The sequence below is a fragment of the Mastigoproctus giganteus genome, chromosome 6 (genome assembly GCF_048544385.1).
Source record: "Mastigoproctus giganteus isolate SK-2022 chromosome 6, ASM4854438v1, whole genome shotgun sequence".
Classification (NCBI taxonomy): Eukaryota; Metazoa; Arthropoda; class Arachnida; order Uropygi; family Thelyphonidae; genus Mastigoproctus; species Mastigoproctus giganteus.
In genome coordinates, this window is record NC_143580.1 from 117427971 (window position 1) to 117455231 (window position 27261).

Genomic DNA, 27261 nt, shown 5'->3' on the forward strand with positions numbered 1-27261 from the left:
CAAGACTTCAGTTATAGCTCGGACACAGCATGGTTTTGTTAAGGGGAAGTCTTGCCTGACCAATTTGATTGGATACTATGATGTAGTCACAAAAGAACTGTATGCAGGGAATAACTTTGATATTATATACTTGGATCTTAGAAAGGCTTTTGATACTGTTGCACATGGAAGACTGCTACACAAATTGGAGCAGTGTGACATTGGAGGCAAATTGCTGCTATGGATAAAGGGGTGGTTGAGGGGGAGAAGACAGAGAGTGGTAATCAATGGACACTGCTCATTGTGGACTAATGTTATTAGTGGAGTCCCTCAGGGTTCAGTATTGGGTCCTTTATTGTTTTCTGTATTTATAAATGATAGTGATGATGGTATATCAAGCTTAATGTCCAAGTCTGCAGACGATACGAAGGTTGGCAGGGTTGTCAGGGACACTACTGACACTATGCTGCTGCACCAGGATCTGGAAAGGTTGAGCAGATGGGCTGAGAGGTGGCAAATGAAGTTTAACATTGACAAATGTAAAGTACTACATATGGGAAACAGCAACCCAAGAGCAACGTATCAACGCTGTGGTACTACACTGACAGTGGTAGAGAATGAACGGGACCTGGGGGTGGTTATGTAGGCAGATATGAAGTTCTCTGAGCAGTGCAGACGGGCTGCAAGAGTAGCTCATGGTGTATTGTCAATGATATATAGGAATTTTTCTAGCAGGGATAAGGAGGTGATTATTCCCTTGTATAAGGCAACGGTCAGGCCACACCTATAGTACTGTATACAGGCCTGGAGGCCTCATTTCAAGAAAGTTGTAGAGCTGCTGGAACGAGTACAGAGAAGGGCAACAAGATTAGTGAATGGAACAAAGGGGTGCTCTTACGAAGAAAGGCTTAAGTTTTGTGAATTACAGTGTCTGGAGACTAGGCACCAGCGAGGTGATCTGATAGAGGTGTACAAAGCCTTGAATGGTTTGAGCATGCTCAATGCTGATGGGATTCTTCCTCTTGCTCAGAATAATCACCTGAGAGGGCATAAATTCAAACTGAGGAAAGACAGAGGTAGGATAGATGTGCGGAAATTTTCCTTTAGCCAGCGGGTGGTTGGTAGGTGGAACAGACTTCCATCCCTTGTCGTGGAAGTTGCTAGCCTAAATAAGTTTAAGGCTCAGATGGACAGGTATTTCGAACGAACAGAGGGGTGAAGTGGAAGTGGTTATTTTTTATTTATTTATTTTACTTTATTTTTTTTTTTTGGCTGATGCTGCATAAACTTGCTTTCTTGCATCAAATGCCTCTGCTAATGCTAAGAGCAGTGCCCATTAATAACCACTCTTTGTATTCTCCCACTCAACCAATTTAAACACCTCAGTCAGATTACCTTGAAGGAGCCTAGTCTCCAGACACAGCAATTTGCAAAACTGAAGCCTTACCTGGTGCACAAAGCTCTGCACCTGTTCCAATAAATCCAAATCCTTCCTAGCAAATCCATAGCAATTATATGTCCTTAATTCCACAAAGCACCAATTTGTATGGCAGTCTTTTATGTGTAACAGTATCAAAAGCTTTTCTAAAATCTAGGTATATGAAGTCACAGTTATACTTTGATACAGTTCCTTTGTTATTGAGCCATAGTATTCAATCAAATTGATCAGACAAGATCACCCCTCAACAAATCCTTGCTGTGACTGCAATATATCTGCATTATTTCTTTAACCAGTGACTCCATTATTTTTGCTGGAACAGGAGTCAAGCTAATAGGTCTGTAATTACTCGTGTCTCTCTTTGATCCCCCTTTGTGAATTGAGAATACATTTCCACATCTTCAGTACTGTGGGACCTCACTTGAATCCAAGGTCACTTTCATAAAAATGGCTAAAGGCTTGCTTGATTACCTCTTTTGCTGCCTCTCTTAAAATAACTGGATATATCCCATCCACCCCAGGTGGCTTTTTTACATTTAGCTTCAACAATTTCTCCTTCATTTTCCCCTCATTTTTGACAAAATCATTCAGATCTCTGTTAGAATTTGACATACTTTTGGCAGCCCCAACCCTGAAAAGTTCCACTTGCATGGATGTGGATGCAAAATATTTATTCAGTTGGTCACCAACCTGTAAACAGTTAAACGTTCATATCTAGCAACCCGATGTGATTCAATCCCCATTCTTCTAGCGTTTACATAAGTAAAAAAGTCATTGCTGCTTTTCTTTGCATTTTTTGCTGGAGACTTCTCATTTGCCTCAGCTTTTTTGTGATTTGATTGCTAACTAGTTTATATCTAGTATAGGCATCTGTTTCCCCTGATAATTTATATGTATCTCATGCATTTTTCTTCTTTGCCACAAGTCTTATCAGTTCATCTAACATCTATTTGGGTCTATGCCTTGAACAATATCTCTTAGTTAGTATAAAAAGCATAGTAGCTTTTACAATTGCATCCTTGAATGTCTCTCATTTAGAATGTGCTGTTGGTAGCCTCATCAATTGGTCCCACTGCATGGAATTTAAAAATTGGCTGGGACCTACCGGTTCCTTCTAAGCTGCACGTGTGCACAGCTACACACTGATTTCTATGAAGTTGCACAGGTGCTTTTACTTCCCACACACACCCGACATACTAGATGGTGACAGGAGTATTAGAGGAAGAATGGATATATATATATATATATAGGAAGGGGGATAGCTCATGCCATAAGATTTGCTATTGCATGACATGTTCCCAGATCTTTTATTTACAAATACATAGTGCAAAGTTATATTTTTATTTATACGAAAAAAAATTATTACATTATGAATATATAAAGGACTGTAGCTGTTATAGTTTATATTGTATGTTTTTAAGCTGAGTTTATTGTTATAAAAATAATATAAATACCATATAATAGGGAAGATCACCATTTTTACATTCCGTCCACTCAACCACACACATACATAGTATGTGTGGGGGTAGAGTGTATAAGGAATGTATTGTGATCGTGAAACTTTTCAATAATTTTTACTAATTAATATGTAAAAATATGTGGGTGGAAAGTCGGCGGATCTACTGATACAGATTTTTTTTTATGTATAACCAAAAACATTTAGTATTACTTAATATTTTATTAAAGAAGGTAAAATATGAAAAATTAATTTTTTTTAAATTTTTATAAACTATTTTAATAATGTGTTAAAAATTTGTGATTTTTCCTAATATTTTATAACTTCATTTACAAAATACAGAGAATTAATAAAATAAAATTCTTTAATTTTTAAATTTTTCAGATAAAAAATGTCCAAAAGAAAAATCGAAGATGTAAATACTGTAAATAAAAAAACTTGCAAAACATTTAAAAAGGATTGGCTTTTAAAACAAATTGATGCTGAAATTCCACCAAACAAAGAGCAAAGCCTAAATTAAGGAGATATTTTTCGACACAATGAAGAAAATGGTATCATCTTGATGTACTTTTTGTGCAATAGCAAAAGTTGCAGCAGAATTTAGTACAGGAAAAAATGGGAAGAATGGAAACTAGATTATTTAAAACGGCATCTAAGTCAGAAAATACATATAGACGCAGTTACAAGTTACATAAACTAAAAAAAGGTGGAATTTTAAGTATTTTGACGAAAACTGTAGAAGTACATAACATAAAAAAGGAAAGAAGTGAACAATGAAATGAAATCAAATTTTGATATGGTTAAGGTTTTAATGATGTGAAAAATTAATGCATCAATGAACTCTGTACAAGACATTCATAAACGCATGGAAAAATTTATAGATATACCTAAAAATTGGAGAAGAAAAAATTATTCATTTGAATTTGTTGAATGTATAAATTCTGTTCTCATAAAAAATATCCTGAACAAAATAAGAGAATCTACTTTCCACACATTAATTGTAGACGAAAGTACTGATATTTCAGTAGAAAAAGTATTAATTTTGTATTTTAAATTTCGAGTGAAAAATGAAACATTACAAAACAGTATTTGGAGGTATTACAAAATGTGACAGTATGTCCATTTTAGAAAAAATAAATTTTTACGATGAATATAATCTTGATATTCAAAAGATAGTAATGCTTGGAGTAGCAGCAATTCTCAAAAAGGAAATATATCAATCTGAACAACACTGTGTTGCACACCAAAAAGATTTAGGGGTTGGACGACGCATGGAAAAATGTATCTATTATGCAAGATATAGAGACATTGCTTAGAATTGTATACACGATGTTTAGCAGGTCTAGCATAAAAAAAGGAAAATTAGAAGAACTAGCCCAGGTTACAGAACACAATGTTGTATCTTTTAGAACACTAAATGAAGTCAGATAGTTATCCAGACATTTTGCAGTTGATACTTTAGTAAAAAATTATGAAATATTAATCAAATATTGCAATGAGCAGGTTAATGAAAGTAATGATCCTATTAGCAAATACTGTTTACAAAATGTGATAAATTCACAATATCATGTGGCATTAATTGCACTCAATGATGTATTAGGAAAGCTTGCATTGCTTTGCAAATATCTACAAAAATGTTGTTTAAACATTATTGGTGGACATCAATATGTTAAAGCTAGAATAAGCAAATTAAGAAGCTGATATCTTGGTAAAAATATTTTCTGCAGTGAAAATGTGAAAGAAGTATTATCAAAAATTCAAAGTGACGTTGATACTGCAGCTATGATTCACTTTATCAAACGTGTATGTGATAACTTAGATAACAGATTTCCCGATGATGAATTAAATGACTGGAAAGTATTTGATATTAACGCTATCACAAATGAAAACAATAATTTTGACTTTGGGAAACTAAATGTGATACACCTTGCAAAAAAATATTCACGATTTATTACAAATAACGAAAAAGTGATGTTATTTCTAAACTATCAGAAGAATATTCAGAATTAAAATTTATAATTGCCGAAAAAACTAAAACTAGAACATTTAAAACTTTCAGTGACACTTTAAATTTCGTACTTACAAATTTAGTTTTGTAACATATCCATTCTCTTTGATATTATGGGAACATTTCAAGCATCAAGTGGAGACTGCGAGCGAGGATTTAGCACCATGAATTCAATTAAAACAAAAAATCGAAATGCAATACATGAAGATCATTTAAGTGACCTTATGAGAATCAAACTGCATTTAGCTAATGGTCCAACAGTAAATGTAGAAGTCTACAAAGTATGGACTTCTACAAAGAACAGAAGAGAAAAATTCCAAGAAAAATAAACACTGTAAAGTGTAAATTTAATGTTAACATTTTTTTTATTATTATGTATGTCCCTACTTATAATTAAAACAATTTGTAACAATACTGCACATATTTAATCTTGTCTGAATTTTTTTTACTCAGGTGCATTTCTGCACCGTGCAGCTATAGGAAAAATTAGAGGGAATATTGGCTGGGACCACAGTAGTTACATTTGCAAAAGCCTCTCTCTTTACCCACGACAGTAGTTACATTTTTAAGTAAGTCCCACATCAATACACTGTGATCACTGCCACCTAGTGGGTCTTTTATCTGCAGGTTCTTAATGAATGAAGAGTCACTGCTCATAATCAAATCAATAGTACTGCTTTCTCTTGTTGCCTCTCTAGCATACTGGTGTAGAACAAACATCCTATAAATCCACAAAGGTCTTGCTATTGTGTGAGTGACCAACCCATAGGGTCCAGTGAATAGCTAGAAAGTTAAAAATCCCCCATTATTAGACATTATGGTTCACAGGCCTGGCTCCCCGTGCCAGGGACGGGCACCAGGTGTTGGCTGCTCCCTGGTGGCTAAGTGGCCTGACACACACAACACCCAACGCATAGCCAAGTGGTCAGGAGCACGAGTGCACTAGCACACGCTCTTTGAGTGGACTGGGGTTAAAGCCTGTGATTGCTAAATACAATTAACATTTGTATTGATTGATTTATTGTAAACTCCACTGCCTGGTGGTCGTGCAGGAGTATAAACAAGAACATGCAAACAATCTTTAAAATACTAACTTTAATTTACTGTCCTGTTCTAAATTAAATAAAATTATTAAATTAAAGCTCAATTAAATCCAATAAATTAAATTAAATTAATTTAACTAGGTTTAAAAAATATGTATGTGTGTATATATATATATATCCTCATCCCCGATCTTCATTCTTCACCTCTTTCATGTCAGGCCCATTTAACAGTATTACTATTAAAAACAGGAGTTTCAGGTGGAGATGGGCATATGCCTAGGGGCCACCCCGACGCAGTACACACACACACACACATGTACAAATTGTACCCCCATATTTAAAGTCTAAACTGATATCTGAGTGATGGCATTTCTCTGATAACTCCACAATGTCTGCATTTGATGACTTGACCAGTACTTCAAATTCATCAAATTTATTTACTATGCTACTATCACGCTAAGAGACTCATTGTTACAACAGGTAATGAAGAATATGATAACAACATTTTCAATAATGGATAAAAGATGGAGGCAGGGGCTGGAGCTGGAGCTGCTTTTCTACTTTATCAACACCAGGCAAAAACACTAATCTGGATGGGAAATTCTCCAATTTTCAGGCTAAGCTAATTGCCATTTAGGGAGGCTGCCTGCTGGGGCAATTGCAAAAAGGAAGATAAAAGATTATTATTTATTATTAATTAATTATTAATAGTAGATTTTTTTTTGGATCATGCATTAATGGACTAGCTCTTCCTTGCACCATACAGCTAAAGCAAGCAGATGTGAAGATTTCCTTGAGTGTAACTAGTCAGCCAGGAATGGCTGACTAGTTACAATGCAAGGAAAACTTTAGAAAAACCTCCAGACCTGAACGAAACATTCTAAAACCTTGTTTGGAATATTTCATTCAGGTCTGGCATCCTTAAATAAAAAAGGGGTAGAGAACTTATGGAGAGGGATGGGGAGGAGGATTTGGTTATGGTGTACGCATACAGCACAAATACCCAGCAACTTGCCGATACCTCCCCCCATACACAATTCTCAAATGCTATCTAGTTACCAGCTAGCAGAGTAGAGGCAGCAAGATTATATGCTATCTGAACCAGATGCCTCGGGGAGTTACCAATGGGTAACTCCAGTGGATTATCTAGTGGCTAGCCTGTGAACACCATTTTTGAGCTGAACCTTCAAAATTTAAGGAATATCAGAAATTCATAAAACAGCACTGATACTACAATGGAAGAGATGGGGAATGCCACAGCTTTGCTCTGTAGACTAAACATGGATTTCACCACTTCAAGCCTCTAATAAACAATATGGTAGTCAGAGTCACTACCACCTAGTATTGCCTAATGACAGATAAGCAGTATTCCTATGTGATATGGATGCCACACCTTGACCCCTGATTACACAGATTCACACCTGGGTGAATACCTCCAGTAATGGTACAGTATATGCAGCACTCTAGCACATGGAGGGACTAGAAATACACCTGGTTTACTAATAGTCCTATCAACATGAATGTGCAAGCAGAAGTTTTTGTTGACACAGAATGACCAGACTTGGCTGAAATTTCGCCCATTTTACTTGTTGTAAATGAAGGCCTGAATATCAGTTCCATCAGCATTTTAGACTCCCAAGTAGGAAGCAAGCCCCAACCTATCACACCTAGAAGAATGGCTATGATAAGCCTCAGGTACCATAATGTATTAATAAAAGGTGGGGGGGGGGGGGGAACTTTCCTTTTTGCTCTTAGTGTTACTTTTCTTCTAAACAGCTATTGAAATGTCAAACAAATATCAAATTCATCCTAACATGGAATATTGTCCTCACATAAGGGTTGTGCCTTCAAAACATTTCTGAAGCTCCCAGACACTATTAAAAAGAGGACATTAAGGTTTAATTAATAAGAAATCCCTTAGAAACCCTTTCCTCTCTGTCTCAGTGACATTCAGTTTCTGCTACATGCCTTTTCTATAGATACTTTCATTGACGCTGTTCTTCTGAATTGGCATCTGTAATTCCAGCACTCTTCAAAAACATGTGCCTCACTCAACCAGTCAACATCCATTCACTGTCCAACTCTCCAAACTCACAGAATTAATTTTTGCTTTTCCTCATTTATCCTTTCTACTTAAGTTCTTTAAAACGGCCTTCCTTCACATGTATCTTCCGAGGCGCCTCCGTAGCCGGGTGGGCAGGAGCAGCAGTGCATAGCACATGCTTCTTGATTAGACGGGGGGTTCAAGCCCTTGCCCACCAAATACGGAGGATGCAGAAAGGTCAGGGAATGACCACTGCATATCCCCGAAGCAATATGGCCATAGTTGCTAATGCTCCTAAAAAAAAAAAAAAAACCAAAACCAAAAACATGTATTTTCCAAAAATTATGGACTACAGAAATTGAAACCTAATGTTGTCTTTTTTTTTTTTTTAATCAAAACCCCAAACGAAAGGTATTAGAACCTATAGTACTTAGTAGTGTGCTTGGGTTGGAGGTTGAGAAGACGAAAGGAGATATTTGTTGACATTAGACTTGAACTTCTCTAGACTAATTTTCAGGAAATATGTATGCAGGAAGGTTGTTCCAGAAAATGGCAGTTGAATGAATAAATGAGGAAGATGAAAAGTTGGTTCTATGAATTTGAAGTTGGACAGTAAATGGATGTTAGTTGGTGGTGGCTCATGTTCGGACTGTTTTGAAAGAGAGAGAGGGAATTATAGACGCCAATTCAGAAGAACAGTGCCGATGGAAGTATCTGTAGAAGAGGCATGCAGCAGAAACAGTACGTCTATGAGAAAGCAGGTTGAGAGACTCTGTTAGAGATGAATCATTAATTAACCTAACTGCCCTCTTCTGAATGGAATCAAGAAGCCTGAGAGAGGTTTTGGGGCGCCACCCCAGATGTGGGAACAATATTCCATGGTAAGGCGGATTTGCGATTTGTACAGAGTGAAGAGCTGTTTGGAAGAAAAGTAATGCCAAGAGTAAAAGAGAAAACCAAGTTTTTTAGATGCAGAGGAAGCAATATTTGTAATGTGCTTGTGGCAAGTACCTACAAGTATCTTCTGTCTCATCAAAATTCAACTCATGTACTGTATTAAATACTATAGTTTCTAACATCTTTTTGTTTGGGATATTCATATTAACATGTTTGCTGCTAGAGTACAAAATTGCATCAACACAAAGTGCAATTTTTGTGCCTTAACACAAATAGGTATCCACTGAATTGAGGTCAATAAATGATCACTGTATGAGGAAAGGCACATGAAATGAACAACTGAGCAATATTGACACACTGATTGAACCATGGGCTATTGCATTACGACTGGGATTTTACTTAGCATCGATCATACCATTTATAGATCACTATAAATGCTATATACTTGGTTCATAGTTTCATATATTCTTTGCTTCTTATGTTGAAGTTATTTGATCTAGTTTAGATCAAATAACTTCAACCACAAGAAGAAATAATAAAATTTTTTGAAGATTATGATCGCTGAATTTTAATCCTTTAGTTTGTGAAAAACAAAACATCGTCCTTAGTGTGTCTACTGATAAAATTTTGTGTAAAGTGTTTTCCTATAAAATATTACCCTAAAAGGTTGTTATAATGGATCTACAGCATGGGATATCAGGACTGAAAAAGAACAGGGATGGACGGTATCTTGAAGCTGATGACATTGAATCAGTTCTTTAAAATATATCATCTGATACTGAAATAGACCATCCATCCATCCCTCCCTGTTCTTTTTCAGTCCTGATATCCCATGCTGTAGATCCATTAAAACAATCCTTTAGGGTAATATTTTATAGGAAAACACTTTAAGCAAAATTTTATCAGTAGACACACACTAAGGATGTCTTAAGGGTGTCACACCAAGTGATGCGGACTGCCGGCATTACTTGGAGTGGTGATTCTTTACAGATTAAATCCATTTACTAAAAAGCAGTACCTACTTGTTCCAGTTCCCCACAGTAGTGTCTGCACAGAAGCATCCCATGTGTTAAAAAAATAAAATAAAAAAGGTATCTGCTTAATCTTGTTTATTCTCTTATTAATTTTCAACCACTGAAAACTATACAGCCCTTTTTTTTTTTTTTCAAACAGTCATAACTCCATAACCATTCAGAATTGAACAAACTTCTCTTATAGTTTTCGAAACACCCTATAAACCTATTCAATAATCTTTACATTACTTTTGATTTCATATCATCCATAAGTAGTTTCATACAAAAAATATGCAATTTTCCAAGCAAAAGGGTTAAAGTTTGGGGGAATAAAATTTAGTATATGAACTTCAGTTGACTATTTAATAAAATTGTTTGTGCAAATTTACAGAGTTTTTTTTTGTTTTTTTTTTTAAAAAAGTTTGGGCTTGCTGACATCCATATTTCGAAACAAGACCTCTACTGGAAGTTACGTCGAATTCAAACCTCCTGTGACATATCGCATCAAAAATATTGCTTCTCCTGCATCTGAATTTTCCTCCCCTCTGGGTGTTACTCTTCTATAAAATAGCTACTGATTGACTATATACAAATACTAAATACCGCCCTAATATGAAATTTCTCACACCACTTTCATCTTAGAACTTGGTCCTAATACATTCACAGAAAAGGTGGTTGACAGTTAGCTGGCACCACCTGGCCAGCTAACTAACTGCTGACCTTACAGAGATCATTGCAGAAAAGTTAGCCTTACTGAATCTTCTGTAATGATCTATGATGATCCATGCTCAGCAATTTCACTGTGGCCTGTGTACCATAATATGGTGTCATGTTAATTTTTCAAAGAGGCAAAGTTCTTTTCTGTATTATTTCCCCATGAATGCAGCATCCAAGCCAAGGAGTTAAGCTTTTTTTTTATCCATTGCTATTCTTATTTCTCTGCTGCTGTTTGCTTCTTCTGCCATTAGGCTTCCAAAAATACCCACAACGACCTGTTCTATTTGCTCTCAATATTTATCTTACACCTTTTTCTCCCACCCTAACCCTTGTCTTCTTAGTATTTAAACTCATCACAACTTTTTCTTATTAGCTTATTAACAATTTCTGCTAACCTTACTCAGTCTTCTACCAATGCAATATTATCTGCAAATATGACACATAACTTTCTTCCTTCCCCCCATTTATACTATACAACTCTCCTTCATCTATATTTTCCATTGAATGTTTCCTTAACTGTATTACATTAATCAAATATGTTTATTTTAAAATAACAAAATGTGATAGGCCAGAAACTTTTTTTTAAATATACACTATATATTATGGAATCCAACCCACAAATACCTGTAATAAAACTTATTAAAAAATAAAATATCAGTAAATAACTAAAAATGAAGAGTTATTAAAACAGACAACTTAGATAAAATTCATTTTAAATTACTCACCTGACCAAAAGAGCCTTTCCCAATTAGAGAATCAATTTCATAGCGATCTAGGAACTTCTCTCCTGTTCTAATGATGTAATCATGGTTTTCATCATCATAACCATCGTTATATAGCTTCCTTTCTTTCTTGTAATTTGAGTCCTCCCCTTGAGTTTGCTGTGCTCTCCGTTTCTTTTTAGCATAGTATACCTAATGAGATTTGAGGGAAAGGGGGTAGGGTTAAAAACAAGTTCTCACATTTTTCCCCCCTCAAAACTGTTATTAAGTAAATATAAAACCTGTTTCCTACTTTTAGGTAAATGACCTCCCCAGCTATTCAACTTTTCTAGTAGAGCCTATAAAAACTGGAGACAAATATATTTAACTTCTATGAAAAACTAAAAGCCATGAATGAAACTGACAATACTACTTACTTACTGTATACTGATATATTTCATGTGCAATTCCATTTTGCCAATCTGCATTTAGTCACCTGTTCGTGCATCAGTACAAGGATGCCATATGCTGCAGTTTAAAAGGTCCAATTCTAAAGAAGTGACATGTATTTATTAAATCTTGCATTAAAATTTGGGGGAGAAGGGCTCTGGAATATTAGTGAGTTGTACAATAACATTCCACACAGATTTTCCAACTTCAAAAATGGCTGATCATCAACTGATGATTACTTGCTTAGCAGCAGAGGGCGCTGACTCTCTTTAAAAATTGCAGCTGTGAGTTGCAGGCTCCGAAAAAACGATAAGTGTTTGCCTTTTTATTTACATAATTGTTTTATATTTTATATTATATTGTTATTTTATATTGTACTTAATACCTAGTCTTATAGTTATAGTTACAAGTGTCCACTTATGAAATGTTTGTGGACCTTGATGGAACATGACATGATCTAGCCAAGGAGGATGTCTTTGTGTGCTCTAGGTGTAGTGTCAAGAAATTAGGCACAAACTAAGCGTTCTGATGGGCATCTATAAGAGTTTGAGAGTAGGGTAGATACCCTCAAAAGAATTGAAATGGTGAGAAAATAAAGCTCTCAGCTGCCAACTCAACACAACCCAGAGTTAAGTTGTGCATCAAACAACACAGCAGCAACCTTCAGGGCAGAATGCACTATTCCCACAGGAGCTAGTTATTGTCGGAGACTCTATTGGGAAATATACTGGGCAAAAAGGATGGAATCAGACCGTGGTATACCTGCCAGGGGCAAAAGTTGATAACATTGTAGAGCAGATATCTTTTAAGAGTAGAAAGGCTCATATCGTCTTACACGTTAGCAATAATGACATTAAGAGTAGGAGATTTGCAGACTTAAATAACAAGTACAGGTCAATGTTGAAGAAATGAGTTAAAGTTAAATTTGAAAGTGTCCTGCAATTCTGCCCAGTCACAATAGGAGGGAGCATATGATGAGAGCTATGTCAATGAATTCATACCACGAGAGATTGTGCAATGCTCATGGGGTAGAATTTTTCTCAGTGTGGCTTTTTAACAGAAGAGATTGTTTCTACAAAGATTGGATAAACTTAAATAGAAAGGGTGCAAGAATATTTGCTGATGCTATTGAGGCACTGTCAGATGGGTGTGAAAACTGCTAGATCGAGGGGGGGGGGGTTCACGGACTAATAGATTAACAGTAGCCACAGGCAGAGGCGAAAGTGATTCTTGAATTGCTTCTATTGGAATGAACAGAAGCCTGGAAAGCAAGGTACTGGGAATTTCAAGAACTGCTGTGAGTTATTATAGAACAAGTAAATACATGGTTGTGTTGGGGTAACTAACAGTAAGAACAGGTGCATGTATATTTGCATGTACACCAATGCTAGGAGCATACAGGAACTCCCCAACTTACGTAAGGATTGCGTTCCGCAGAACACTACTTAAGTCGGAATTTCCACCATGCTTGTGCAGCACTCGCAACTGTGCTTGCTGAATTGATTGAATCAAAAAAGAAATGTTCAACGAACATGTGAATAGAATTATTTATTGTATTTATTCAATTTTTTATCTCATGCACAGGAAAAATTACAAAAGCATGCAATTTAAAAAAAATCAAAATTATCAAAAAAAAAAAAAAAAAGCATAACATCAGTAAGTTTTACCCCTCAAGCATTGTTGCCAGAATCAACGTGTTCAGCTGATAAGTACGCCGCTGCGGAGGTTGAGGGCAGTGAAGATTTAGAAGGGTTCAGCCTCTCAACCTTACAATAGAACATATCAATGGATGACTGGACGTTGGCTTTTTTCTTTTCATCGTAGATTTCTTTGTAGCAAGCAATCCTATCATACACCCCTCTGTTAACTTTTAAGAATTGTTCGCTGTCAGGATCCATCTTCTGAAACCTCGCCATTGCCGATGCAATTTCACAAAATGCCATTGCCATCTCTCTGGAGGTGAAGCATCTCGGCTCCTCATTTGGTTCATCTTGAGCTTCATCAGCATTTTCTTCTATCACTATTGCTGCCTCCAAGTCAATAAGGTCTTCATTAGATAATTCCTTCTCTTCTTCCTCTATTAACTCCTCCACATCTTTGGCATCAACCTTCAACTGAAGTAACATTGCAATCTTTAGAATCTTATCTGTAACCTCTTCATATGATTCGTCTTTTTCAAATCCTTCGAAGCCTTTTACATGCTGTGGGCATATTTTCTTCCATGCGCCATTATACAACTTTTAGTAATTTTCGCTCAGGCCTTATTAATGTTTAAGATTGCGTGGTAAATATTGTAAGATTTCCAAAAGTCTCTTAACATAAAATTTTTCTCATTGTCCATTGCAGACAATGCCTGAGCAAATGTTGTGAGTAAGTAGTATGCTTTTAAAATCGAAATAACACCCTGATCCATAGGTTGGATGAGTGAAGTCATGTTTGGCGGTAGAAATATGACTCTCACATTCGAATTGAAATCATCTAGATGCATAGGATGTCCAGGAGCATTATCCAATAGAAGCAAAATCTTGAAAGGAACGTCGTTGTCTTTACAATATTTTTCAACCTCGGGAATGAAGCAGCATTTAAACCAATCCTCAAAGAGAGATATTGTTATCCATGCTCTCTGGTTCGAGTGAGGAAATGAATGGATAGGGTAGGGTGGCTTTATTGATACCCTTAAATGCATGAGGTTCTATCTTTTGAAGTCATGACAAATTTTGTCCTGCTTCATACTTCTTAATCATTTTCATCTTCATTTCTAAATCAATTTTGTTGTTTCCAGGCACTACTACTACTTGCACTTTTCGTTGGTCGCTTTCCCTTCATCATTATAATACGAAGAGAAGTTTCTGAAAAATTTATTTTTTTTTTTGTTGAAAATTTCAGTGAAGGGGAACACATTTCACCATAATAGCGTAAAAACCCACACAACTGCAGTTATCAGTATTATCACAAATGCAATAAGATCTAGTTTACTACCTGTTTATAATTAGATGCACTAACATAAAACCCCAATAAACTAGAAAGTGCAAATTGTTTTTATCATTTTATAGTCATGACCTCCAGAAATCTGCTATAGAAAATATCACAAAAGCGTTCAAAATTGAATCTTATAACAGGAACCTGATAACAAAGAAAGGGTAGTGCAATTTCCATTATAAATATGACCTTCTAGAGAGATAAATAGCTTAGTACTATAACAAAATTTGACTCCCAACCACTTGGAACGAATTAAAAAAAAAAAAAAAAAAGTGTTATTGGGTTCACATTACAATATTTTCGCGATACCTCCATTTATTCTTACGAGATGTAAAATACGTTTCCACGATTTTTTTTTAAGTTGGCACTGGTCGGCAAAAACTTACGTAAAGTCGAATTTCTGTAAGTCGAGTATTATGTAAGTCAGGGAGTTCCTGTAGTAAATAAATTTTATGAATTTGAAGTGCTGGTGAAAACATCAAAGACTGGTGCTGGGATAACAGAGAGGTAATGTCACACAGAGATAAGCAGTGCAGAATTCAAATTTGGGGAGTACAATGTGTACAGAAAAGATAGACAGGATAGGAGGAGAAGAGGGGTAATACTGTTAGTTAAGAAACACAAAATCTAAGGAAGTGCATCCAGCTGACATGGGTGAACAGTACAGTGTTGAGTCAATTTGGTGTGACATAAGCACTGGAAAAACCAAGTTGAAAGTATTGAGTGTGTTATAGACTCATGTGTCATAGACTCAACTGTACAAAGAAATAGAGTGGGCCAGTAAACCAGATTGTCTTATAATGGGAGATTTTAACTTCCCAGATATAGACTTGAACTTGTGGATTGGTCACTCACACACTAGCAACACTTTTGTGGATTTGTTGGACGATTGTTTTCTACAGCAGCTTGAGAGGCAAGCAGAGTGAGTAAAACTGTTGTTCTGATTATCAGCAGTGATTATTCATGCATTAATAATCTGCAGATAAAGGAACCACTGGGTGACAGTGATCACAGTATACTGATGTGGGATTTACTCAAAGGTATAACTACCATCTGGGATAAAGGGAAGGGTTTTTGCTTTCGTAAAGTGACTACAGTGGTCCCAGAGGTTTTATAAATTCTATACAGTGGGACCAACTGATGTGTTACCAACAGCATAAATGGGAAGCATCCAAGGAATTAATCTTGGAAACTACTAGGCTTTTCATACCAACTAAGAAGTACTGTTCAAGGTTTAGGCCTAAACGGATGTCAGATGAACCAGTGTTACAACCAAGAACCTAGTAGAATATTGCAGTGTAATCATATGCCATATTGAAATAAATAAGTGTTGAAAACCTTTGTGGTGAAATTTCCTATAAAAGTAATTGCAACTAAAAATAACCATGCCAACCCCCGAGAAAATACTTTGCGAACCCCTTGGGGGTCACGATCTACAGGTTGGGAACCTGGGCTTTAAGGATAAAACAATGCAATTTAATAACTTGTCATAGGATAATTTTAAATGTGTTCTTACTTTTGATTTTGACTGCTTCAAATTCTCTCGACTTTAACATGCTCTTAATTTTAGCTTCATAATTTCCTACAGAATTTTTCAAATTACCAATAGCATTGATAGTTTGAGTAATAATTTATCTGCTTTTACTATAGTGATGCTGCAACTTTGTAAAGCTTCTGAAAGGTAAGAGTGCTCCTGCAGGATGTCGATCATTACTGCTAAATCGTTAAGAAATTTTAAATTGTCCAGATTTAAACATTGGTTTAATAATCTTGAATTTAACTTCTGATTCAAAATGTTTGCACAAAGTGGGATAATTCCTCCAAAGTGCAACTTCTGCCTGCAAGTTACAAGTTGCTCATCATAGCCCAAACACATGACAGGCCTTTATAATTTCCACATCAAGTTCTTTAGCAATAATCCTTAAATTGCACTGGTTTTTTTTTTTTTTTATTTATTTTTATTTTTTTATTATTGCCTGTATGCCATTATATTTTGGAAAATTTTCTTAACAGTGAAGGCCTTGACACGGTTTCAAAATCTGACAACATTTCATCTTCGGAAAGCTTATTTAATATTTTAGTTGTCCCCCACCCCTTTGATGTCACTACTGTCACTAGTTCTTTGAATACTTTCCAAACTGTTGGAATCAATTGGATGTTCATCTACTGTGCCCATGTAAACTTAAGACAGGAGGAGGAGTTTACTGAAAGGCATGGTTGTGGTTCCCCTTTACAGAGTAAAGGGGAACCACAACCATAACAGATAACAGTCTCTGGTCAACCTGTGTTGACCAGGGATTAGAGCGTATTCCCGACACAGATAATAGTTTCTGGTCAACCTATGTTGTGGTTCCCCTTTACGGGGTAAAGGGGAACCACAACACAGGTTGACCAGAGACTATTATCTGGGTCGGGGATATGCTCTAATCTACTGACTAGCTACGAAAAGCATACCGACTAGCAGGAATTCTTGGTAGGTGGGATAGGTTTTATGGGCATTACTAACATTATGTTGCAGTAATCCCTTTAACCCTTGATTCGCACTTTCTACTGCCTAAAGGCCAGAGGTGGGAACAATGTGTACAAACTTAAGTCTCTCGTAATCATTCTACGTAAACTATTTTAAACCAAGAGGAATTTAAAAAATTGGCTATAAAGAAATTCGTAAACAGAGAAATGTAATTAAATTAAAAATGAAGCAATTTTAAAACACATAACTGGTCGATTGCGCCATTAAAATGCTGGGGATGGGGCTGCATTCGTCCCACTGTAATTCTGGTGCTGGATACTCAATAATTGAATTCAGGATTTAATTTGTAAAATAAATGAGCATTTCAACAATAGGCTCACAAATTTTCAAAAAAATAAAAAATAAATAAAACAACAATGGGCTTTAATGAGCCCACTATAACTCATCATTGAGTACAGAGCAATGTTGAAAAAGAGTTGTAAGTTAGAGTTAAATTTGAAAGTGTCTGCAATTCTGCCCAGACATGATAGGAAGGAGTATATGATGAGAGCCTTATCAATCAATTCGGCCCTGGAGATATTGTGCTAGAATCCTGGGGCAGAATTTTTCTCAGTGTGATCTGAGCTTGTTAACAGCAGACTGCTTATACCGAGATGGGATACACTTAAACAGAAAGATTGCAAAAATATTTCTGATGCTATCAAGGCAGTGTTAGGTGGGTTGGAAAAATGCTAGCTTCGGGGTTTCACAGAATAACAATAGCCTCACGCAGAGACGAAAGTGATTCTTAAACTGCTTCTACTGGAATGAGCAACAACCTTGAAAGCAAGATGCTGGGGGTTTCAAGCACTGCCAGAAGTCATCATGAAAAGTAAATATATGGGCAGTTTTAAGGTACTAAGAGTGAGAACAGGTGCATTTATACTTGCATGTATACCAATGTTAGGAGTATAGTAAATAAATTTGATGAATTTAAAGTGCTGGTTGCAGGGCAGGGAGGGAAGGCTATGCTCTTAGTTAAGAAGCACATAACATCTAAGGCAGTGCATGTCGACATGGGTGGCCAGAGCAATGTTGAATCAGTTTAGTGTAACACAACCACTAGGAAAACAAAAATGAGGGTAGGAATGCGTTTTACGCATAATGACTGACAAGTACAGTCAGTTCTGCTATAACACGGTATATGTATTCCTAAAAACTCCGGGTTATGGTATTTAGCATATTAAAAACAACAGGGCCTACGGGAAAAAACAGGGATGGGGCAGAGAATTCGAAAAAAACAAAAAAGTTCAGTCTGGTAAGTAAAACAGTAAAAAAAGTTAGAAACCCAATAAAATTGGTAACACAGGTTTAAATATCTTAAATTTCTAATAAATAAATAAATAAATATTACAGTAAATATAGCACTTTACCTTGACAAGATATGTTTTGCTTGATTGATATTTCTTCACTGACATTTTCTTATCTTTTGGATTGTAAAATTTAAAACAGTAAAAAAGATAAGCAATCAATGATGACAAACACAGGATGCACAAAAACTTACACAAGTGAAACTTAAAAAATAGGAATGAAGAGAAGATTTCCTGGAAGGGGAAACACAATTGACCGTAATAACATAAAAACCCACACAATTCCAGCTTTGGTTAAGCAACTGCAGTAAGATAGTTTACTACTCATTTATAATTAGATTCCACTAACGGAAAAGCCCAATAAACCAGGAACAGCAAATTGTTTTATGGTATTGACCTCCAGAAATGTGCTCCTCTGCTCATGCTATCCCGCCTCACAAAATTTCTGTTCAAACAGAAAAATGTGAGCTCCTGAAAATGTGAGTCTGCCTACAATATCACCTTATTATCTTATGAATACAGCAAATGGCAACAGTGTGTCTCCGACCAATACATGGAAAATGTAGGTCTCACACATTTGACATTTTTTAAGCTTCAAAAACTTGTGTATATGGCTGCACAGGTCACTATTCAGCTTGGTGCTAGGTTTTCATTCACCTGGTGTTACTCACAGACAAAATCATGCAAGAGCCAACGCGAAAAATGCATCATGCTTGTTCTATAATATATCAGTCGTATTGGAGCAAATTTGTGTTGCGAAAATACATGTTATAGCAGAACTGACTGTACAACGAAAAGCTGTACAGAGACACAGAGTGGTGCAGTAAATCAGAATGTTTTATGATGGAGGATTTTAACTTTCCAGATATTGAGAACTTGTGGGTTTTAATCACAGACTAGCAAGATATTCTTGATCCATTTATCAGCAGTGATTATTCATGCATTAAGAATGTGCAGATAATAGAACCACTAAATGGAAGTGATCACAGTGTACTGGAATTTAATGTGATTTGGGATTTAATTAAAGGTGTAATTACCGTCAAGGGTAAAGGGAGGGGTTTTTGCTTTCGTAAAGATTACTACAGTGGTCTAAGACAGTTTTTAAATGCTATAGAGTGAGACCAACCGATAATGTCACCATCAACAAATTCTAAATGGGAAGCGTTCAAGGTATAAGCTTAAATGGATATCAGATGAACTACTTATACACGTGGCAGAGAAGAAAAATGCATAGGATGCATATAAATAACTGGGCAACATTGAATCCAATGGTAGATTTAAACCAATCTGCAATCAAGTCACAAAAAGATCAGGCAAGCAAAGGCAGATTACGAGAAATCTTTGGCAGAGGATGCAAAGAAAAACAGCAGACTTCTTTACTTATGTAAACTCTAGAAGGAAGGGGATGAATCAAATTGATCCTCTTGATACTGATGGTTCAACTGTTATCATCCTACTCAGGTTGCTGACAGAGACTATTATCTGGGTCGGGGATATGCTCTAATCTACTGACTAGCTACGAAAAGCATACTGACTAGCAGGAATTCTCGGTAGGTGGGATAGGTTTTATGGGCATCACTAACATTATGTCGCAGTAATCCCTTTAACCCTTAATTCGCACTTTCTAACTGCCTAAAGGCCAGAGGTGGGAACAATGTGTACAAACTTAAGTCTCTCGTAATCATTCTACGTAAACTATTTTAAACCAAGAGGAATTTAAAAAATTGGCTATAAATAAATTCGTAAACAGAGAAATGTAATTAAATTAAAAATGAAGCAATTTTAAAACACATAACTGGTCGATTGCGCCATTAAAATGCTGGGGATGGGGCTGCATTCGCCCCACTGTAATTCCGGCGCTGGATACTCGATAATTGAATTCAGGATTTAATTTGTAAAATAAATGAGCATTTCAACAATAGGCTAACAAATTTTCAAAAAAATAAAAAATAAATAAAACAACAATGGGCTCTAATGAGTATGAATGAATGGGTATTTTGTATCAATATTCACTCATGAAGAATTCTTTAGGGAAAAAGATAATGGAAGTTTATCAAGCTCTAATAGGGGTCTAAATGATTTTGAAATAACTGAGAGGAAAATGGAAGAAACATTGTGGAAGTTAAACATAACAAACGCACCAGGGATGAATGGGATCTATCCAGTTATATTATATTAAGAGAGGAAGCAAAGAAAGTAAGCAAACCTTGAGCCATAATTATGACAGCATTATAGGATTCAGAGGAGGTCTCCGCAGACTGGAGATGTGAGAGTATCTCCAATTCAGAAAGGGGGATCAAAGGGTGACAGGAGTAATTACAGACCTGTTTAACTTCTGTTTCAGGGAAAATAAGAGAGTCACTGGTAAAAGAAGTAATGCAGTATCATTACTTCTTTTACCAGTGATTTTATTAAAAACACAGCACTGGTTTGTTAAAGGGAAATCTTGTTTGTCCAATTTAATTGGTTACCATGATGTGGTCACAAGGGAGCTGTATGCAAAAAATTATTTTGTTTATTTTATTATTACACAGTTGAATCTCAGAAAATCTTTTGATACTGTTGCACATAAAAGACTGCTATACAAACTGAAGCGGTGCGGCATTATGATCAAGTTGCTGCTATGGATAAAGGGATAGTCTAGTGGGAGAAGACAGAGAAGTATTCAAGGGACACTGCTCTTCGTGGACTAATGTAAATAGTGGAATTGCCCAGGGTTCGGTGTTGAGCCCATTGTTGTTTTCTATATTTAATAGTGATACTGCTGAAAGCATATCAGGCTTTATGTCCAAATTTGCAGATGATACAAAGGTTAGCAGGGCGGTTAATGACAGTATGTTACAGAAACAGGATCTAGAAAAGTTAGGCACATGGGCTGAGAAATGGCAATTGAAGTTTAACATTGATGAATGCAAAGAACTGCATATGGGTAGCAGTAACACGAGAGTGATGTACCAACGGTGTGGTACTACACTCGGGGTAGTGGGAAAAAAAAAAAAAAAAAAAGAGAGAGTCCAAAGATCATGGACCAAATTTCCCACATCACACTCCAGTAATAGGGCAAGATTCAGAATTAACAAATATACGCACTATGTACAATCAAAAGCAAGTCCAAGGTGGTTTCAACAGTTCACCAGGCAATACAAATCCAAAATGAAAATCTAATGGAGTAGTTTTCCCAAGGATCAAATAGAAGGATCTTCAGAGGCAGTAGAAATTCGAAAGTAGTTCTAATATGTAATAAAACATTGTTACCATCTAATCGAAGTAGTCACTGTGAGAAGTCGTAGTTAGAAGTAACTTTTCAGTACACCAGCTCTGAGGTACAAAGAGACAAAAACAACACTATCTTGAGTTAAGTGATTGAAATTCATCTCTCCTTTTGAAGACACGTGAAGCAAATGTATTAAGAGCATTAAATGCAACCAGAGATTGAACAAGTATGGATTTATTTTTGCTAGCGAAGAGTCCTGTAATAAGTTGAAGTTCTTGTCTGTTGTCCAAATAGTACTGACAATCAAGTAAGATAAGATCCATGTTCCCTTCAGCCCCACACAGACAAAATGCAGTAGGAGACAGTAACAATTTAAACAGTTTACTATTAATACTGCCATGACCCCAACAGCAGGAATGTGCTGTGCAATCCTGGAGAAAACTCTAAAAATTTTCTCCTTGAACTCTCTAGCTAAAGGTAAAAATTCAAATGTTACACTACCAAGATCTGAGGTATTCCAATCACTTTGCCATTTTTCAATGTAGATGGAATGCAGTCTTTTCCTTTCAGAAGCCAAAGAAATACTCAAATCAAACTGCATATCTTCCAAGGAAATAGGGTGTGCTTTTTTTAGATGATAATTCATGTATCTATATTGGATCTCGTAATGTACTGGTAGTTTTCCCAACAGAACCTGTAAGGCCATGGTAAATGTAGTCCTACATGCTCTAGAGGTCATCATGAGGGCAGCACGCTGGGCCTGTAACAACTGTTTAGTCACAGCAGACTAAACAGTTGTTACAGGCTCTATAACCCCAAGCACTGGCACCATAGGTAATAACAGACAAAAAGACAATTGTAATATAGTCAGAGAGTGACCTCTCAGACCCCACTCCTTTCTGGTTACTAATCCCAATCTTGCTAGAATTGATTTAGATTTTTCTTTTATGTACATTACATGAGGCAGAAAACTTAAGGTGTCATCAAGATAGATGCCCAAATGCAAAGTAATAGAATTATGCTTAACGGACCGCCCTCGATACTTAATCAATGGATGATTAATCAATGGAATGAATGGCACTGCCAGCACTTGCACTTTCCGTGGGTCCCTTTCCCTTCATCATTGTAATACATAAATAGGAATGAAGAGAAGTCTCTGAAAATTTGTTTTTTATATGATTGAAGATTTCAGTGAAGGGGAACTCATTTCACCATAATACCGTAACGTAAAAACCCACAGAATTCCAGTTATTGGGATTATCGCAAATGCAATGAAATCGAGTTTACTGCCTGTTTATAACAGATTTTGCTAAGAGAAAAGCCAAATAAACCGGGAAGTGCAAATTGTTTTTGTTTTTTGGTCATGACCTCCAGAAACCTGCTTTAGAAAAATACCACAATATGATAACGATGAAAGTGTAGTGCAATTTCCATTATAAATATGACCTTTTAGAGAGATTTTTTTTTTTTTTTTTTTTGCGGCCATAATGCACCTCCCAAGGTTTTTGCAGTACTTTGATCCAAGCCTGAGGCGGGAATCGAACCCGCGACCTGTGGGTTGCCAGGCAGGCACTTTACCCACCCGGCTAGCCCGGTCGGCCTTTTTTAGAGAGATAAACGGCTTAGTAATTACAGTGGGGGCCCCAACATCCAATGGTAATTTGTTCCACAAAACTCACTGTATGTTGAAAATATTAAGTGGAAATCAATAATACATCGATTTCTTGTAATTCATTCAAAACTCTTGGCAGGCAACCCCAAAACACATAAAATAGGTATTTCTTACGTTATTCTTGATTTTTACATTAAAAATGAGTGTTTTATAAAGATTATTTAATAAATAGTTATAAAACATCTTAAAATAAAAACCAAACAATAAATTAGTATTTAACTTAGTCAAGTGCAGGGCTGAAGAAATTTTTTTTTTTTTTTTTTTAGTTAGTTGTTGGCGCATCGGCTTCTGTGGCCATAATGCACCTCCCAAGGTTTTTGCAATACTCTGATCCAAGCCCGAGGCAGGATTCGAACCCGCAACCTTTGGGTTGCCAGGCAGGCACTTTACCCACCCGGGTAGCCCGGTCGGCGCCGAAGAAATCAATGGTGACATAGTTGTGGTGGGATTAGATCAGATGGCATGTGTCTTTTCAGTCTTCTGTGTTTTGTCCAAAACTGTCCAAAGTGCACTTTTTTTTACGACTTTTTTGTAGCCTCCTGAAGTAAGAAATGACTTTGTCTTCCATTTTGCACATCACGAGTTTAGTGTTTTTCAATGTTGGGGTGTTTTTTTACCACTTCTTTTAAATGCTCACAACAAGAAATGACAATCAACTTTTCAATTGACACTCTTTTTGGTGTCCTCTTCTTCCTCGCCCTCTCCAGTGCCATTCTTTGTAATTTTCTCCAACTCTTGTAGCTCTTCTGTCTTCATTAGCTCACGCCCATGAGCATCAATAAGGTCCTCCACACCCTCTTCGTCAACCTTCCCACTCATTTACCAAAAGTGACAATATCATTTGTCAAAGCACCATCCTCTTCAAATCAGTCAAAGGTATGGATGATTAAAGGGCAGATGTTTTTCCAGGCTGAATTTAAGCATCTGGTGGAAGCACCATTCCAAGAACTTACGATTAGCCTCACACCGTCTAGGATGTTGACCTCCAAAAATCTTTGATGGTGACAGCATTTTTTCAACAGATGTTGCCACAAAGCAACTTGCGAACATTTTCTTGGTATAGATTTTCTTGAAGTTTGCAATCAATTACTGGTCCATTGGTTGAAGCAGAGGAGTGGTGTTGAATGGCAAAAATTTGACTTGAACAAAGTAAAATTGTGCATCGAAATTGAACGAGGTCGGGATCATGGCCTGGCGCATTAGCCAGCAAGAGCAGTGCCTTCACAGGAAGGTTATTTTTCGCAAGATAACTCTTCATTGAAGGACAGAAAACTTCAAGCACCCATTCATTGAAGACATATCTTGTAACCCAGGCCTTCTTATTACTGTGCCAAAACTGTTTGAAGTACTGTAACACGTGGGAATGTTGTGTTGAACAATAACAAAGACGCTAATTGGTTGAGAAAAATTGTATGAATGATATTCCATGTGCAATGCAACTGAAAATTTCCAGCAAAAACTAAAGTCGAATTTGCGTAAGTTGAGTGTTACATAAGTCAGGGAGTTCCTGTATTTCTATTGTGTAATAACACAGCCTTAAAGCTAACTTTAGAAGCATCTATAAATAGTTGCCATTCTTCTGAAATGTGCGTCATGTTCATTGCTGCCATTAGACCATCAACATCTTTACAAAAAAAGGGGGGGTTCACATTCTGTTGGATAGAATTTATCATAGACAACAACATGACAACATTTTGTACTCAAAATGTTGTCACTTTCACAGAATGAACTAGAAGATTCCACTGTTGTAGCCTCGAGGCCAAAAGTATTAGGGATGAAGATCCCTGATAAGGATATTACACTCACTTTCTGTGATCTTATGTGATTCAGAAGGATAAAGGTTTGGACAAAATGGTGAATCCACTGACGTAGATGGCTGCTGTACTTTTTCATGTACAGCAGGCCCCCGTTATAACGCGGTTCGCTTTAAGCTGATTCGGTATAACGCTGTTCTTATATTTTAACCCGTATCTGACTATAACGCTCTTTTACAGATTGCATTTTTGGCATATTTAACAAAATCATTTCATTTGATGGAGTCGATAGCTTGAAAATGAATAGCAAAACAGCATTAAAACGTTTCCCACGCCGACTTGAGAAATTTTCCCACGCTCGGTGAAATTTTCTCGCACACTAATTTAATTGCAGTACAGTGACTTGTTACATAGTTGCAAGATCAACATTTTAAAAAATTATCAAGTATATTGCTTGTAATATTTGCGTTATATGCATTTATCCGAAGTCATCACCACTCAGTACAGTATTAGACATCGTGCGTAACGGACGGTTTACATGAACATTGTATTGTAATTAATGCAACCAATGCAGTTATATTTTCGAAGAGTTAATAATGGCCGATAAGAATGAAAAAGTAACTAATGTCTGGGCGCAAGATGAAGACTATAAATATAAGAAAAAGACTGAATTTTAAAATTAAATTAGACGTTGTGAAGCGAATCGATTCCGGTTAACAACAAGCGGATATGTGCCATAATTTAGGACTTGCAAGTTTAACTGTAAGAACAATTATAAAAAAATAAAGAATTAATTTTAGCAGCGGGAAAGATAGCTGTTCCACTGCAAGCAACTAGGGCTAGGCCGGCTATTAGGATTGAAATGGAAAGACTTTAACTAATTTTATTGAAGATAATATCCGATGCAGAATTCAGTTAAGTTAAATATTATTTAGAGAGAGAGAGAGAGAGAGAGCCAATATGATGATCTGATGATCTGAAGAAAACTCACCTAAAAAAAAAAAAAAATGTGGAACCATTTAAAACTAGTAAGGTTGGTTGAATAGATTTCAAATGCAGGGAGAAGCCGCAAGTGCAGATCATGAGCCGAAACTTTTAAAAAAGAACTTGTTAAAATTATTGAAGAAGGGTATTATGTGTTATACTTCTCAACGAGTTTTTAACATAGATGAAGCAGGACTTTTGTGGAAATGAATGCATAAAAGAAGTTTCATATTGAAAGAAGAAAAAAACATGCCAGGTTTCAAAGCGGTGAAGGATCGGTTGACTTTATTGTTGGGTGGTAATGCTGCGGGGGATTTAAAATTAATACCCCTTTTAGTTTATTTGGAAGAGAGCCAAAGTTCAACCCAAAATCGACACATTTTTCATGATTAAATTCATCAATTAAATTAAATCAATTTAGATCAATTAAATTCGTGATTTTAATTAGAATTTTAAGTTTAATTTTGATACGTAAGTAGTTACCACATAATTATATACGTATGTAATGCAGAATATTTTATATGTACAAATATTTGAATATTAAGTATTTTGACCGACATTTGTGCATCTTTTCACTACCGTTTATTATTGATTAGAAAATATCCTATGGCACCGATTTCAATTCACAAATACATATGTTACCTTATGGGAATGCAGCGCTCGCTTAGCGTGGATTCACTTAGCGCTCTGTTTTTCCGGAACGAATTAACAGTGTTAAGCGAGGGTCACCTGTATATCAAGTTACTGTTCATCAGCATCTTCATCTTCACCAGAGTATAAAGAAAAATAGTCAAGTGGTTCAGGAACAGGTAGTACTTCACCTTGAGGCACGGAACAAATTGCAGATGGTATATTTGAATACGTCTCTGTCCACTTTTTCTTCATTTTCATCCCTTTTCTAATAGGAGACACCATACAGAAGTAACAGTCTGTGACATGATTTGTTGGCCCCTCTCCACATCATGGGCAAAAAAGCCCTTTCGATTCACCCATGCATTGGGTTTTAATGAACAGGGAGTGCAGAACATGTGTGGAGAAAAGTTTTTGTCCTGGTTGCCTACTTTACACCCAAAGTACAAGTAGACCTTTTTTA

The 27261-nt window shown here is 36.2% G+C and overlaps 1 protein-coding gene across 2 annotated transcripts in view; it reads right to left on the reverse strand.

Annotated features, from left to right (window-relative positions):
- Positions 1 to 27261, reverse strand: part of LOC150084528 (dual specificity tyrosine-phosphorylation-regulated kinase 1B-like) — a 378795-nt gene that overhangs the window by 170363 nt on the left and 181171 nt on the right. For both annotated transcript variants that reach the window (XM_090376473.1, XM_090376472.1), the window contains one exon: positions 11321 to 11509. In XM_090376473.1, the coding sequence (XP_090232599.1) occupies positions 11321 to 11509 (189 nt within the window). The remainder of the gene's footprint in view (positions 1 to 11320; positions 11510 to 27261) is intronic.